This window comes from Merops nubicus, unplaced genomic scaffold (assembly GCF_000691845.1).
Source record: "Merops nubicus isolate BGI_N331 unplaced genomic scaffold, ASM69184v1 scaffold8063, whole genome shotgun sequence".
Classification (NCBI taxonomy): Eukaryota; Metazoa; Chordata; class Aves; order Coraciiformes; family Meropidae; genus Merops; species Merops nubicus.
This window is the reverse complement of record NW_008596828.1, coordinates 11,990-26,682: the sequence shown is the minus strand read 5'-3', so window position 1 is coordinate 26,682 and position 14,693 is coordinate 11,990. Positions and strand designations below refer to the sequence as shown.

Below are 14,693 nucleotides of genomic sequence, written 5' to 3'. Positions count from 1 at the left end.
AGAAATACATTCTCTTTGCCCTGAAGGCTGTCTGAGGGATTTGTCAACAGCACAAGTTTTCTCCCAACAGGTAACATCCCATTACACACAGCACAAGCTGGTCGGTCTGAACACAGTTTTCCCTCACACTGGGGGTTCACTCTTGTGTGTACCTTTTTCTGCTGAATGATGTCTTTAAAGTAGTAGGTTGGACTATCACTGCGTTGACAACTGTGAACCCTGCTGAGCTGTGCCCTTCCTTCCTACAGAGAGGACAGTGCTGTGTACCTGTCAGGCCTGGGGACCGTGGGACTGGAGGTGTACGAGCAGGTGCCGAAGCTGGACGCAGTGATTTTCCCTGCAGGAGGCCACTGTGGCTTGCTGGCAGGGTCGGCTGCTGCACTCAAACACCTCAACCCACGTATTTCTGTAATTGTAAGTTTCCTTTTACCTGTGAAGTATTGAGTTTTGACAGTTTTCATCACAAAAGTTTTCCAAAGGCACTGGTAGCTAAAGATACACTGGCAGAGCCCATATATGCTGGGGACCAAGACTGTTTGTGCCCTTGGGCTTTACCAAGGAGAAGAGAAGAGCCACTGAGAACCTGCGAAGGCTCTGTCCCTTGGCTGATTGGCTCCATCGAAGAAAAAATGTTGGAAGGCTTTTCCAAAGCAAATAAAATCCAGTTCAGTGTTTTAAATTAATTTCTTACAAAAAGTTTGGCCCTAAATAAGCTACAGAGTGATAAGTTTAGTGATAGCAGTTATTATGTAATTTGAAATTAATTGTTAATTCTAAGAGGAAATGTTGTGTAGCTTTTTTGGTGACCACTTTGATTGTGACTTCTGTTATAACTGGATCAATAGAAAAGTGATGTTACTTATCTTCCCCAGGGGGTTGAATTGGAAAGTTTCCCTGTATTACAACAATCCTTAAAGGCTGGCCACCCAATTGAAGACCAGACTTGCAGCAATCATCACTTTTACGGAGGTAAGAAAATGTATTATTGGAGGTAAAACAAAGGTTTTTGCTGATTTCTCCAACCATATTCTTTTTTCATTAATTCAGTTCAAACATAATTTAAATGAGACCTATGAAGAGTCAGAATTTCATTCATATGGTAAGAGGAAATTCTGACACAGTTCTCCCATCACCACCCTAGCATCCAATACTAATTTTAGTGAATATGAAGTGTTCAGGTGAGTGCTTAGAAATATGAGAGTGCTTATCTGACCCTTGTGCTCACAAGCAGCATCTTAGCTAGTGAAGCCAATGGGAAAACTCTCATGTAAAAGACTGATTTGTGAAAAGGCAGGAAAATGTGGTGCTTAAATATTTATTCACAAAACTGTTCTTGCAACAACAGCGTTTATAAACAATATAGTTGTTTCCTATCATTTGCTCAGAAACCCTCAGCTGTTAAGCAATTTCAGAATATCCTCTTTACCTGAAATTCAAATATCTGGAAGCTTTGGGTTAAACTAGAGTTTTATAAACAAACAACTTCTTATCTCTCTTGGTAAGCTCTTTGTATCTCTACACTCCTTTGCTAACTGTCCTGCTGCAGCTAGCAAACCCAGTGCCACGCTGGGTTCTTCTCTTCTTCAGTCCTTGTTGTGCAGTGAGAAGTGCTGGGCTGCAGGGTCACTCTTACGGTATGACTGTGCCAATGGAGAACAACAATTTTCTTAAAGGAGTCCAAAATGGCAAAATCTTCCTGGGAGGTTTGGTCTTTCATTATGAAATGCATTTTTGTCCTATGAAAAATCAAGCAACTTATGATTATATAACAGCAATGTGCTGCACTCATTAAGGGCACAAAACAGTCAGGACTCTAAAAAACTGTTGAATGTGTCTAGAGCAGGCAGCTTCATATTTTCTCTCTTTCAAAACCTGCAGATGTGAGCGGGCTTTGCTTTGGCAGCAATTCTTTGCAGCTGACTGGGAAACTTGTGGATAAAGTTGTTGCTGTGAGGTAGGTGAAGCAAAGCAGCCAAACGAATAATCCTGGGTGCAGATTGTTATGTATTAAAAATGTGCTGTACCACCGAGTATTGTGGTTCTTCATGTGCAGTGGAGAGCAGGTTGGCAGGAGCTGCAATCATGCACACACCATAACAACATGGTAGTAGTGGGGTACCCTCCTTCAAAGAGGGGACACCGAGGGTTTTGAACCCAGTCCCACATACCTGACCCCTTTGGCCACAACATGACCTGCTGCTAGTACCTGATCATGCTTTGGGTTTGAAACTTGTCCTTGTTGCATTCTATAACACTTGAAGGCAGTTTCTGGCAAAACTCTTCTAAATCTTTTCTGAAACCCCAAGATGGCAGACTATATTTAACACTAGGATTTGGCTAGGATTTGTTCTAGTAAAAAATGCCATCTGATCTTTCAGTTAAGAACAATACTGAGATGCACATTCAAGCCACCAGCACAGCTTGTTGTAATCCCCACCTTGGTGTCTTTGTGTACCCAGGGTAGAAGGAATACCTTTATACATAAATATACATACAAATGTATTGTCTTCTGATTTTGGTAGATCTTTTGTTCTGTTTTGTCACAAGTCTTTTGCCTTCAGGGAGGAGGACATCCTCATTTCAATGCTGAGATTGCTGGAGTATGAGCGAGCCACGGTTGATGCAGAAGGGGCCATTGGACTGGCAGCACTGGCTGCAGGGAAGCTGCCTGAGCTGAAGGGCAAAAGGTACAGCAACAATTAGAGATGGGGAACTGTGGCAAAAAGAAACATGGGCTTGAGACCCTTTGCCCAAGGAAACAGAGAGAAGCAACTTGTTTCATGAGTGACAAAGCCGTTCCTGCACTTGAACTGGCAATGACCTATCTGTGGTATTTACTTCAGGCTGAAGAGACCACGTGCAGGTCAGAAGACCATGGTGAACAAGACAAATGTCAGCCTGGAGACCAGACTAATCTTGTCACTTTCCTGTACGCACAAATGGTTGGGGTAAAGACAGTTACACACAGCCCCACAACGCATGGCCACATCTGCTAGGAGAGCATCCTGCTCCTGTCTGCCTGTTGCCTTCTCTCATTCCACTTGTGGAAATTAGCCCCAGTTCGTACTGGGACAAGAGCTAGGCTGTCTTCTGCAGTCACCCAGTGACACGTACCTCCCAGCCCAAAGAACTCCTGCTCAGATAGTCAGTGGGACTGCTCTTGTGCTTAGCGTTGAACATCTTCTTGCATCTGGGCTTGAGTACTCAGTACTTAAGCAGGTTGAGCCTGATCTCGGGACATAGCCCAGAATGCACCCAAGACAAAATAAAATTTCCAGTGCACAGCGTTGTACAGTAAAATACGGCTGAGGCACTTCTTCAGAAGAGGCTGACAGAGTACATACAGGGCAGCAACAAATTTAAATTCAGTACAACTTAAAAGGGAAAATACAAAGGGTTGGATTTAAATGGGTTATGTTTGACCCTGCAGAGACATTATCACGGACTAACCGTGTGGCTCTTCTCTTGCTCTTCAAACATTTCTGCACTCATTTTGCTGGGTTGAGAGGGATTTAATTAATGGTTACAGAAAGCCTTGAACATATATGTTATCTAATGATTAAGAGGCTAGGACTCAGAACTTCCAAGGAAATATGATGTCACATTTTAAAAATTTGGAACAGAACTTCAATTCTCCAGATAATTATCTCCAACAAAATAACAATCTCCAGGAGATGCAAAGTGAAAACAAAAATTTCAGACCAACTAATGCAGTCAGCTTCTAGACTCCCACTGCCTGCTCAGAACAGATGCTGGAGCCAGGAGCCCCTCTCACATGTAATACATCTTCACTGAAGCATGGTCCTAGCAGATATTAAGGTGATATTGAATACAGCGTCTGTCATTTATGGTTCCTTTGCACAGACAAGTTCTAATCAAAAATTCCTCTTTTTCCCTTTGTTTTCAGAGTGGCAATTGTTATATGCAGTGGAAATTTGGAGTTACATTTGCTGCAACAGTGCATAGCTCGTGCCCTGACCCTCGATAACAGAGTGTGCAGATTTTCTCTTGTGCTTCCTGACTGTGCAGGAGACATTTCAAAGCTACTGGAGATTTTGGCACGGGAAGAAGCAAGGTAAATCAGACTAATTCTATAATTATATAAAATAACCACAGAAAAGCACAAAGATTATTAAAGATTTGGACATGTCTTCAAATGTTCTCTGAAAGCAAGTCTGTAACGAATTAATCAAAACATTTTTTCTTGTTGTATTTCAGAAAAACTTTTATTTCCTTATTCTTCTTTCAATGTGAAACTGACTTTGCAGCATAGAATAAGTATCTAATACATAAAGCAGCAAAGATAACTACTGTCCAAACGCTTATAGAAAATGTTTTTCAATGACAAAGGATTGTTGTGAATTCTAATTTATCCCTTATTTGACCTAGAGTTTTGGATATCCAACAAGAACGCATGTTTGTGACATCTGAGCTCTTCACTGTTGAGGTAAGATGAGAACTAACTTTGGTTTCTCTAGCAGCACTGACCTGCCCTAGTTTATTCTGTTCTCCTATATCTGTACATGACTACGCTGAAGAAGTCCATTAGTGTGTGAAGACATATAAGTAACACAGGACCTGTTTTACCTCTATTGCAGCACTGTGGGTAAAATACTCCAGCTGTTACTATTGCAGACCTTCCTTACGTGCATAGTGGTATGCTGGAGGTGGTGAGCAAGCTGCAGCATCCGTTCAGAACTCGAAGAGCCAGCTCTGTGGGCTGTCTGTAATTACCCAAGATCAATTTGCCTTAATGTGGAGAACACCCTTATTCTTAAGGAAGCTCCATTTTTAACTAGGGCCTTAGTTTTGTACCTTATCCACAGAAAGAACAGAGCAAAATCATTATTCCTTTGTTGAGTATTTGATAATGCAACAGTGAGGAGGTGTTATCAGTTAATGACATCTCTTAAAAGGATCATTTGTCTCATGGCATATCTCTTACTTCAACGGGTTTTGCAAAGGTGTGGTTCCAATGTTTTCATGCCACTGGTGTTGGAGTCCAACCTGACTTGGTTGTGAAATCACAGGTGGAAATTAAATTAGGGATCGCTGCTAAACAGACTCACAACTGGAATTCAATAATGCTATTGAGTAAGGAAATTCTTCCATTTTAGCATTTAAATTTAATTTTCCACCTGGATGCAAAAACCTGCTCAATATTTTTACCTGTAGATATTTTTACTTTGTATATAAATAATAGGTTAGATTAAACGTGACTATAGTGACAGACTACAGTGAAGTTTGTGAACATCTTTCAGAACATGATATTATCAGTTTTCTCAAGAGTCTGGGAATAAAACTACATTGTTCTGCAGTTTGACATAATGATGGGCCATCTTTCTGGTTTGGGTAACTTGAAAATAACATGACACTGCACGGTGTAGACAAATTCCTCTGACTCAAATTATCTCTGAAAAACCTTTTACTGAAGGCTAACTTTGACAAACCCTGTAACTCTTCTAAAGTTTTCAGCTAGATTTTCGTGAAATAAGGCTTGTAATTTTTATTAATGCTACTAAGTAAATGAAACCAAATCCAAATTTTTTGTTTTTGAGTGAGAATGTTAGAACAGATTGCACTTGCACCCTCTCCCAGTGATGCAGTTTTAACAGAATCTTTAGTAAGTACAGCCCCTGAATGAAAAAGTACCACATGCTATTGTCTGCAGTCCAACACAATGTATTTTCACTGACTGTCCATCTCAATAATCTGACAGCGTTGTACTGCAAGAGGGCTGAAGGGAGAAATTTCAATCCCTGAATAATTTAATTGGATGTTGGGTTTGCATGGTGGCTTTTAATGAGCCTTGGAGAGGCTATTGGATAATTAGATGTGAAGCACAAAGTGGTGATGCAGATCTATAGACCTTAGTAACTTTGGAGGCAGTTCTAACTGGTGACACCTTGTGAATTGCAATGCTTTTTTTCAAAAGCTAAACCAAGAGTAATCAAAAAAGGTAGAATATTGAACTTATCTTTAAGCATCAAAATGAATTTGCTCTAACCAGTGACACGAAAATGTATGTGATTTCATAGTAAAGTTAATCATAGAATCATAGAATGTCTGGGCTGGAAGGGACCTCCAAAGGTCATCTAGTCCAACCCCCCTGCAATAAGCAGGGACATCTCCAACTAGATCAAGCTACTCAGAGCTTCATCCAGCCTGATCATGAATGTCCCCAGGGATGGGGCCTCCACCACCTGTCTGGGCAACCTATTCCAGGGATCTATAGAGGTTTCGCTTGATTCATTGTTGCTTACAAGGACCAAAGCCCTGTGTCAGCAAAGCATTTTAAGCACTGGCTTCTAATGCAAACCTGCAAAGAACTTTGTACCATTTTCATCAGTGTAAATCACAGTGCATTAAATGAAGCATATGTTTAAATCTAGATCAAGGACCAAAATTATCATGTGTTGAACTGGTGAGAATAATAAGAAAGGCATTACAGCTATGCCCATTCCACTTTAATACATACTTTTGACAGAGGATATAGATGAAGTGTTTGACACAACAGAGCAGTAAGTGTAGTGGCTTATTTGAAACACTGAATCAGTCCTGTCAAGATTAGGATCTCAGTATTTAATAATCCTTTTAGATTTACCCCTTTTTTTTTCAAAAGAGAGAAATTTGGATTCTAGCTGTGAAGACAAAGCATTTTTTTTTTCCTCTCAAGCCTTGTTGGGTTAGTGTTTATCCATCTGGTGCACACTTGGAATGCTCCATGGGAAGATTCTTGCTGATGGTCTGCCTGCATGGAGTAGTAAGGACTTTATAAAAGGAAGCTTTACGTTCAAACTACGCTCCTGGAAAAATAACTTTTGGACCATTTTACTGGCAAAAATAAGAGGGTTTTTTTAATGTTAAAAAAAATGGACTACACCCTAATTCACTCTTACCTGGGCAGTTAGTCCTAATATTGCAATCAGTAACTTCTAGCAAATCATACATATAGCCAGTCTGGTGGGCTTTGCATTTATATGTAATGAAGCGGGTTAGATGGCCAGGAACATCTAGACAGAAATAAAGATCAAACCTAAGGAAGAAATCATCCAGTGTGACATCTAACTGAATATAGAGATCTAAAGGATGAACGCATTCGTGGAAGTTCCAAGTTGTTTCTGTGAACTTTCCCTATTCTTTATCAGTAATATTCCTCAGATTCAATGTGGGACCAACACACTGATGAAATCACTTCCATCTGTAGACTTCTTTATAACCATATAAAGCCCTTTAATTTTGTGTTATTATTATTGACTTGTAGAGAAGTCAATGAGGATAGTCAATGAGCAACTTAGCAAAGATAGTTCTTATTTTATTACGAAGCCATGCAAGGCTCTGCTATAAGCAGCTTGACTGTTTAAGGGGTGTCTCATATTTGGACTTGGGCAACTCAGATAAAAAAAAAAGTATCTTTGAGCTCATCAAGTTTCTAGAAAAGTGTTATCCTTGCCACTGAAACTGCAGCATAACCAGACTAGCAGGTACAAGAGGGTCCTGGAACAGAGCAGTGAGGGCCTGCAAGGTCTTTAGGTGCTCCAGGAGCTTTACAGAGAAGCAGCTGTGCTGGCAGTTTGCACTCTGACCTCAGTCCTGTTTGATGTTACGGGGTTGTCTGGTCTGTTCACGTCAAACCTCTTGGCACCTTAACTCTGCTGTGCTTTTAAATAACTCAGAAGAGACCAGTAGTAAAAAGAACATTTGTCACATTACTCCTCCCTCTGACTGTGCAACAAAATGCTAACTCATACATCAAATGTGCCTTTTTCTACATCAAATGTGCCTTTTTCTTTAGGATAACATTACACATTGTCCCACTGCTGCTGGGTTTCCTGGCTTACTTTCTGTGGTGTAATACCTGCCTTTTCCATACAGTTTATTCACCTTAGGCCAGAAATCACTAAATTATTTTAGTCTTCTCTGGTTAATTTAAGTAAATTCCTCTGGGCCAGTTTGTGTTTTGTAAAAGGCCAGAGGAGAATATTTTGGATTAGAGTGCCCTGTTGCCAACACATTCCATAGTATTGTCGTGTGAAGAGAATATAGAGGAGCAGCACAAAGCTGTCCAGCTACAAGAAGAATGCTATCATTCCTAAAGCATTTCCTGAGCAAGACACTGTTTCTGTGCTTCAGTTCCCCACCTGCAAAATGGAGATGTTTGGAGTGGGAAGTTAGACAATATATTTCTTCTGAGGTTCTCCAGAAGAATCTGATCATTTTCATTAATGGCATTCCACAGCAGACTGACCTGGTACAGAAGAGCCTACCCTACTTGTAGAAGCAAGAACCTGGGTCTGGGGAGGATAGGAGTAGACCTGTTGGATTATGATCTGACCTTGGTAATGCAACAGTAACCTGCTCGTACGCCAAAAGATAAGGGCTTGGGTTGCACAACCAGGTGACATCTGTGACAGCTGCCTGGCGTTCTCAAGCATTGCATTGCACTGACCTTGAGGGCTGTTTGGCAGCTGATCCCCAAACCATAAACTGAAGTGCTGTTGCCAAATAATCTGTAACAAGCAGTAACGTACACTGGGTGTTTGCTGAATATTTCAGAAAATTAACCAGTTGTTGATTTTTTTAGTAGAAATTAAAAGCCTTGTTTTAGTTATAGAACAGAAACCAACACATACAAATAAAGTTTTCATTTCTAACTCCAATGATTTTCGTGCAAGCAAACCTAAACTGTTGCTAAGCATGGTGTATCATGAATATTGAGTAACATGAGTCCTGCAAATCCAACAGTTTAGAAGATGATGATGATGACTGTTGTTTCTAGGATTAAAGAATTAGGATGCAAAGGCTCAGTGGCTAACTCAGGAACATAAGGAATTGCACTAGCTGGTTATGGTCTATCTCTACATGGAGCCTGGAAAAGCACAAAAAAAGAAATCTTTTGAGCAATTTTACTCATATTTCCTCTGTTCTCTAGCACTGTCTCAGAAAGTCCACCCAGTATCTTTATTTTCACACACAACCTACAGGTATCAGGCATGAGGAAGTTGAGAGGCATGCTGAATTCATTTGTAGTATCCAGGAAAATATGTTCTAAAAGGGAAAGGTGCCCACATGTGAGACCTGAAGTTAAAGGCGAGCAGAGGTGCCTACCCTGTTGCCCAAATTCAGCACAGAACTTTGCAAATTTCCTAATTCTGTGAAGTTTTGAATTTTCCTTTATTTGAAATGGAAATAACTCCTATGACTATTTTAATTTATTCATCTGGATTTTGGTGTTGCACAAAGTAATAATGTGATACATTTTTTCCTTTATGTTTTTTAAAGCCTTTGTCCTCCTCCCTCAATTAATTCTAGTTAGTTAATTAATTACTACTAAATGAAATCTACAAGGCATCAATATTCATGAAGACTGTTCCATCTTCCATAACTTGCAGGCCTGCTATGAAAAAAACTCCAACATGCTTACTAAGCCTTTAAACTGGAATCAGATTACCTGCCACAGAAAGCAGACCTCTAAATGCAATAAAAGATCCATCTGCCTGGCTATTTTAATAGTCTTACAGGACCAGATAATTTTTTTAATCCAGCAAGGATATACTGCACTGGAGAGAAATGCACAAATGTACTTATTTTTTTCCTTTTTTTTTTTTTTTTTGATACTCAGAAAACATGTCTACTGTGCAAACATGCTCCTGTAGTCAATGAAAGCTCTGCTGGATCCCGAAGACTGTGTGTAGTACTGAGGGTCTGTGGATTTGAAACAAATGTAAAGTAGAATTTTCACTAGCTGTCATGGGTTTTCTTTCTTGGAGTGTAAAAAATATCAGGCAATAGGTTTTGTCATTTGTTCTTAAAGAAGAACAATTTTAGAGCACCTTTAGTTCATCAGTAGGTATGCAGCCTGCTGTAGCTAGTAGTACCTAGATGACTGTTGATGCTAGATAAATATAATCTCCACACACCTCTGCATGAATATGATGATTGCTCTGTTGGACCCTCATGTAAATCATACTTCCCAGGTGAAGTGAGTAAGAAAGTGGAGCTCTGTGAAAGTAAAACTACAGTGTAAATTGTCTTAATCTGAGCAAGAAAGCAAATTCTTGCCTGCCTTGCTGTTTAGATCAGTAGCTGTTCTAAGTGTAGAGTGATTTTCTGTTCCCTCCAGCTGTGAGCAAATGTTTTCTCCTCCTTCATTTGACAAGTATGAAAAAATCAGGTAAATTTCTGGACTTCTTTATTATTGCTGCTGCTGTTGTTATTACTTCTATAATGCATTACAGTGTATTAATGGCCATATCATGTGTTGAATGTTGTGCAAGCATAGGACAAAAAGATTTATGCAAACTATTTGCAAGCTCTCTTGCTCAAATCTATCCTAGTGTGTCTGGCTTCAATCATCAGCAGAAAGAAAAGGGCAGAGCAGAGGATTGTTAGCTCTATAAATCAAAAAGTTTTCCCATCTATTCTCCCAGGGCAGAGGAACTGCTTGCTGCCAAACATTCAAAGCTGAACCTGGCAAACCCAGACTGGTTCCAAGTACAGCAACTGATTTGCCTGGGACAAAACAGGCACGGGCGCTGTGGGAGGGGAAAAAGGGTTCATTTTTTAATTACAGACTTTGTGAGACATGAGTGTGTGATCTTGAAGATATGACTTCTAGGCTTCAGGGATTTTTATGTGAACCAGAGTATAGATAATGGTAATTTGGTACCTAGATATCCTTTAAATATTTATGTTCTTTCCTCTTCCCTCATTATTCATTGTCTTCCATGACTGTTCTTCTCCTGAGACTTAATCCCACTTTTTCAGATTAGAAAGAAGTTAGCACCTGTATTCCAAAGAACCAAACAAGAATAGAACTATGTTCAGGATAACAGGTCAAGCAGTACAGAAACAGATAAGAAATGTGGTTTATTTCATGACAGATATTTAAGAAGCCACTGGCAGTTTTATAATTAAATGAGCTTACGGCCATTTAGAATAACCTGGAGTTAGTGTTTTATCTTCTTACTCAGCAGTTTTGTTACAAGTTTATTGTTACTTCAAGCTCAACCTCGGAAACACAAATTCATGAAGTTCTTTTGTAGAAATGTCTTCATAAATGTATCTGAGTAAATATAATTTTATTTTTTGCCTCGTTGCTTTCCCTAAAGGATGTAGCTTTAATAGCAACATTTTACTGGGCATCTATCTCTAGTTGTCCCCTTTAAGGTTACCATGAGCCATTTTTCCTCTATTCTCTGTAGATGTGCCTGTTACAATAAACTCCCTGTTGTTGCACTGTGACTCATTTTGGATCCTTTCCTCACTAGACTTCCATGTTTCTGTGAGGTCTTTTTTTCCACATGGCACTTTCAACAGCAGTGGTAATTCCAGCAGGGTCAGTGGTGCTAGAAGTTAGTAGTCTAAAATGTGAAATACAAGTTTTCCTCCCACACCTTTGCTTTGGTGCCTCACCTTTGGTAGTGCTCAAATGATGCAGTAGAGACATGAGTATGTAGAAAAGAGGGATTAAAGAATTATTGAAAATGTTGCATTGAAGTTTCTTTCTTCAATAGTTGCATGACAAGGTTGTCTGTAACACTTGTGAGGGCAAGGACAGAATAAAAGGAAAACGATCAAGATTAGTTTTGCCTGGGTTTAGTTTGATTTAGCAGCAGAACAACCATAACAGAAAACTAGAAGTAAATCACTGAGTAAACAAAAAAAATCAGAGTAAATTAAGAAGATATATGAGTAGATGAAACCAGACAGAGTACTGCAGAGACAATGAAGGACTGGGGGATAACTCCAGGAAAGAGAAGAGAGGGAGAATATAAAAAGCTTGAAGGGTGGAACAAACACTACTGAGAAACATGGGAAATGGGGTGTGTTAAGAGGCAGAGATGGGTGAGGTGGCAGCAGCACCACGTATGTACCCCAGGGAATGGAAAACAGAAGGTGTCAACAGATGACTTCAGGGAGGTCAACAGCAAAGTATTTGTCCAGGAGCCAGCAGAGGATCAGCCTATCTTCTTCAAAGTCTGAAGTCAATAAAAAGTAGGGCTGTTGGAAGGTTTTAAGACTGTGTGGAAGGACTGGAATAGTCCCAAATGTCTGCAATGTCAGTTTTCTTACCCGCAAAGACAGGTGATACGACGTCCAGAGCGTTTATGTTAGAACTGATCCTTTTGGTTTTATGCATGTGTATTAGAATTTTGGTGGAAATGCTTTTGCCTGAGATTGCTGCCATGCTGTCAGGAATGTTCCTAATTCTTTTCACAGGTCACCTGTACTGTGGAGACCAGAGACAAGATCCACACAGCCCAGCTGAGGAACGCGCTCCTGGAACGCTACCCCACAGCCACCTGGACAGAGCGGTGATGGGCACAGCACAAGGGGAAGGGCCCAGGTCCTCTGACAAGTGTTTTACAGAGCCCTAATTTTGAGGCATTCAGAACAAATACTAAATTTCAAAGCTGAATGCTTAGTGAATAGTCTCGGGATATTTATTTCTTGCTCAAAATGTAGTGAATGTCCTGGGGAATAAAGTTAAACTCAAAACTTCAGCTTAGCTAAGGGAAGCCTCTAGTCTCTGCTGGCGTTGGAATTCAGTAATTCATTATCAGCTGGCTGTCTGAATTTTGGATAGTGTGTAGGACCCAATGGCATTCAATAAATAAACAGCGAGAAGGCATGTTTCTTGGCATCTGAATATAGACCTCTCAAAGGTCTTTTGATTTTAACACTCCTAGTCAAAGTAATGCAGCTTCTTCTGGTGGACTTTGCCATACTACTAGTATAGTAGCTTTCCATATCCAAGCCAGAAGCAGCTCTCCATTTGCTGAATCTGCTTCAGGAGATATATGCATGTTAGTGGGTTTGAACATCTGTTATGATCTTTGCTACCATGTGAGGAAAAATTATGCTAATAAAATGCAATTTGAACAAAACCAAAAAATCCTTTGGAAAATAAAAGCTAATAATGTATTCTTTTTTCTTTCTCCTCCAAGGGAAAAAGATCCTATTTATAAAGTTCCAAAAGATGTTGCAGCAATAAAAAAATGCATTGTATTCTGAATATAATTAGACCTCATATGCAGAACACAAATGTAATTCTTCCCTCTGCTTTTGGGGACTCAGGATAAAAAATAGCATATAAAACATCTTATGTTTCTTCATAAAAAGGAATCTCTCCACCCCTGTGAATTTTGTAATTAGCATTACACTGATCATCTTAGTCTGGCTAAAATAGACTCTATCCATCTGACCTGACAGATTAAGTACACTGTTAAGAGTGAAATATATTTAAAGACAACATGTTAATAGCCAAAGGCACTGCTGGGAAAAGAGGAAGCCTAAGTCTTAGACACATGGCTAATGCAATTAACAAAGAACACATTGACCTAAATACCATTTTCATCACTACAGGCAGAGACCAAATGATAAGGTAACAGAGTGGGATGGCAAGAAATGTTAAGATAACTTCAGGCCCAGTTCTGAGTGTGCATACAACAATTGCCTTTCCACTTGGGCAAAATTCAGTTTAAGGCCAGCTGCAGCAGAGCAAACATATACCATCCCAGTTGGTTAAATTTTACCAGAATTGACACAAATTTTGGGTTCAGGCATTTTAATGAGAGGTCTTAAACCTGCCTCTAGGATATCAAGTTGATAATTAAGTATATAAAATAAATGTGATATGTTTAGCAGTGCCCTGGCAGAGCTCAGCTGAAAATCCAGTAAGATCAGTGTGAGCATCTCCATGGGCTCTGTGGGTTGTAATCATTCCAGTTCCTACACACAGAGCTGGGTGAGCTCTTGCTAGGTGCCCAGGAAAGCCAGCTTTTACGATAGCTTTCTGGGGAGAAAGGTGCTGTAAGCACATAGTGATGCTCCTTTGTTGTCATGTTATAATTTATAATTTGGGGTTCCATCTGTAGTCCTCACCTGCAGTTAGGAATGGGCTTGCTGGCACATTTCCTCTGCTGGTTCTGTGGTGGGAAACTTGTCTCTACAATAAGGAAGTCCTGTGTAGAAGAGGAAGGAGTTTCCCTGGGGTAGGGGAAAGCTTTCTCTGCCCTCTCTTAATTCTTGTCCATCTGTAAGCTAGGCAGAAGGTCATCCAGAGAGTTAGAGCAACCAAAGCAGAAGGCCTCTAAGAACTAAAAAGAATGAACTGTATACCAAATCTTATGCAGATTTCACCTGTACTGTATCTACTATTTTTGGATATCCAGCTGTATCTGTAACTTAACTTGTGCCTGCAAGGTGGGATGAAGAGGGCAGCATTCTGACTGTCTTCACAGACTTTTTTTTTTTTCCTGGGAAATAGTCTGTTCATTCCTTCTTATAGTGGCTCATGAAGAATTGGAAGCAGAGAAGAGATTCTCACGAATGGTGAACAAATAATAGAAGTTCACTAATTTTATCTATTTTTGTAAGGACCATGCTGGTTTGCACACAGAACTAAAAATTATTGATGACCCAATATTTAGTTTCTTTCCCTTCCTGCCATCCAGAATGATGGGTATAGGGCTTGGTTACAGAACGTGTTATGTAAATCACAGCCTGTCAGACACGATTCCTTTCTTCACAGTGAGAAGAATTTCAGAAATCTCTATAGAAATATGTGATGGTGGAGTACGTATTGGCTATGCACTAGCTGCATTGAAACAAGCAATGAACAATATCATCAAAGAGCAGATTTTGGGATGTAAATCCACTATAAATAAGGGTCTCTTTTGGCAAAACTA

General features: G+C 39.9%; 1 protein-coding gene across 1 annotated transcript; it reads left to right on the top strand.

Moving 5' to 3' along the window:
* Positions 1-248: 248 nt before the first annotated feature.
* Positions 249-12,333, top strand: LOC103769312 (serine racemase-like; the record flags this gene model as incomplete). Its single annotated transcript, XM_008936498.1, has 7 exons — positions 249-414; positions 873-969; positions 1,879-1,954; positions 2,562-2,687; positions 3,908-4,075; positions 4,390-4,447; positions 12,223-12,333. Coding segments are annotated over 7 exons (790 nt in total), but the record flags the coding sequence as incomplete, so codon positions are not given.
* Between the last annotated feature and the right edge of the window lie 2,360 nt (positions 12,334-14,693).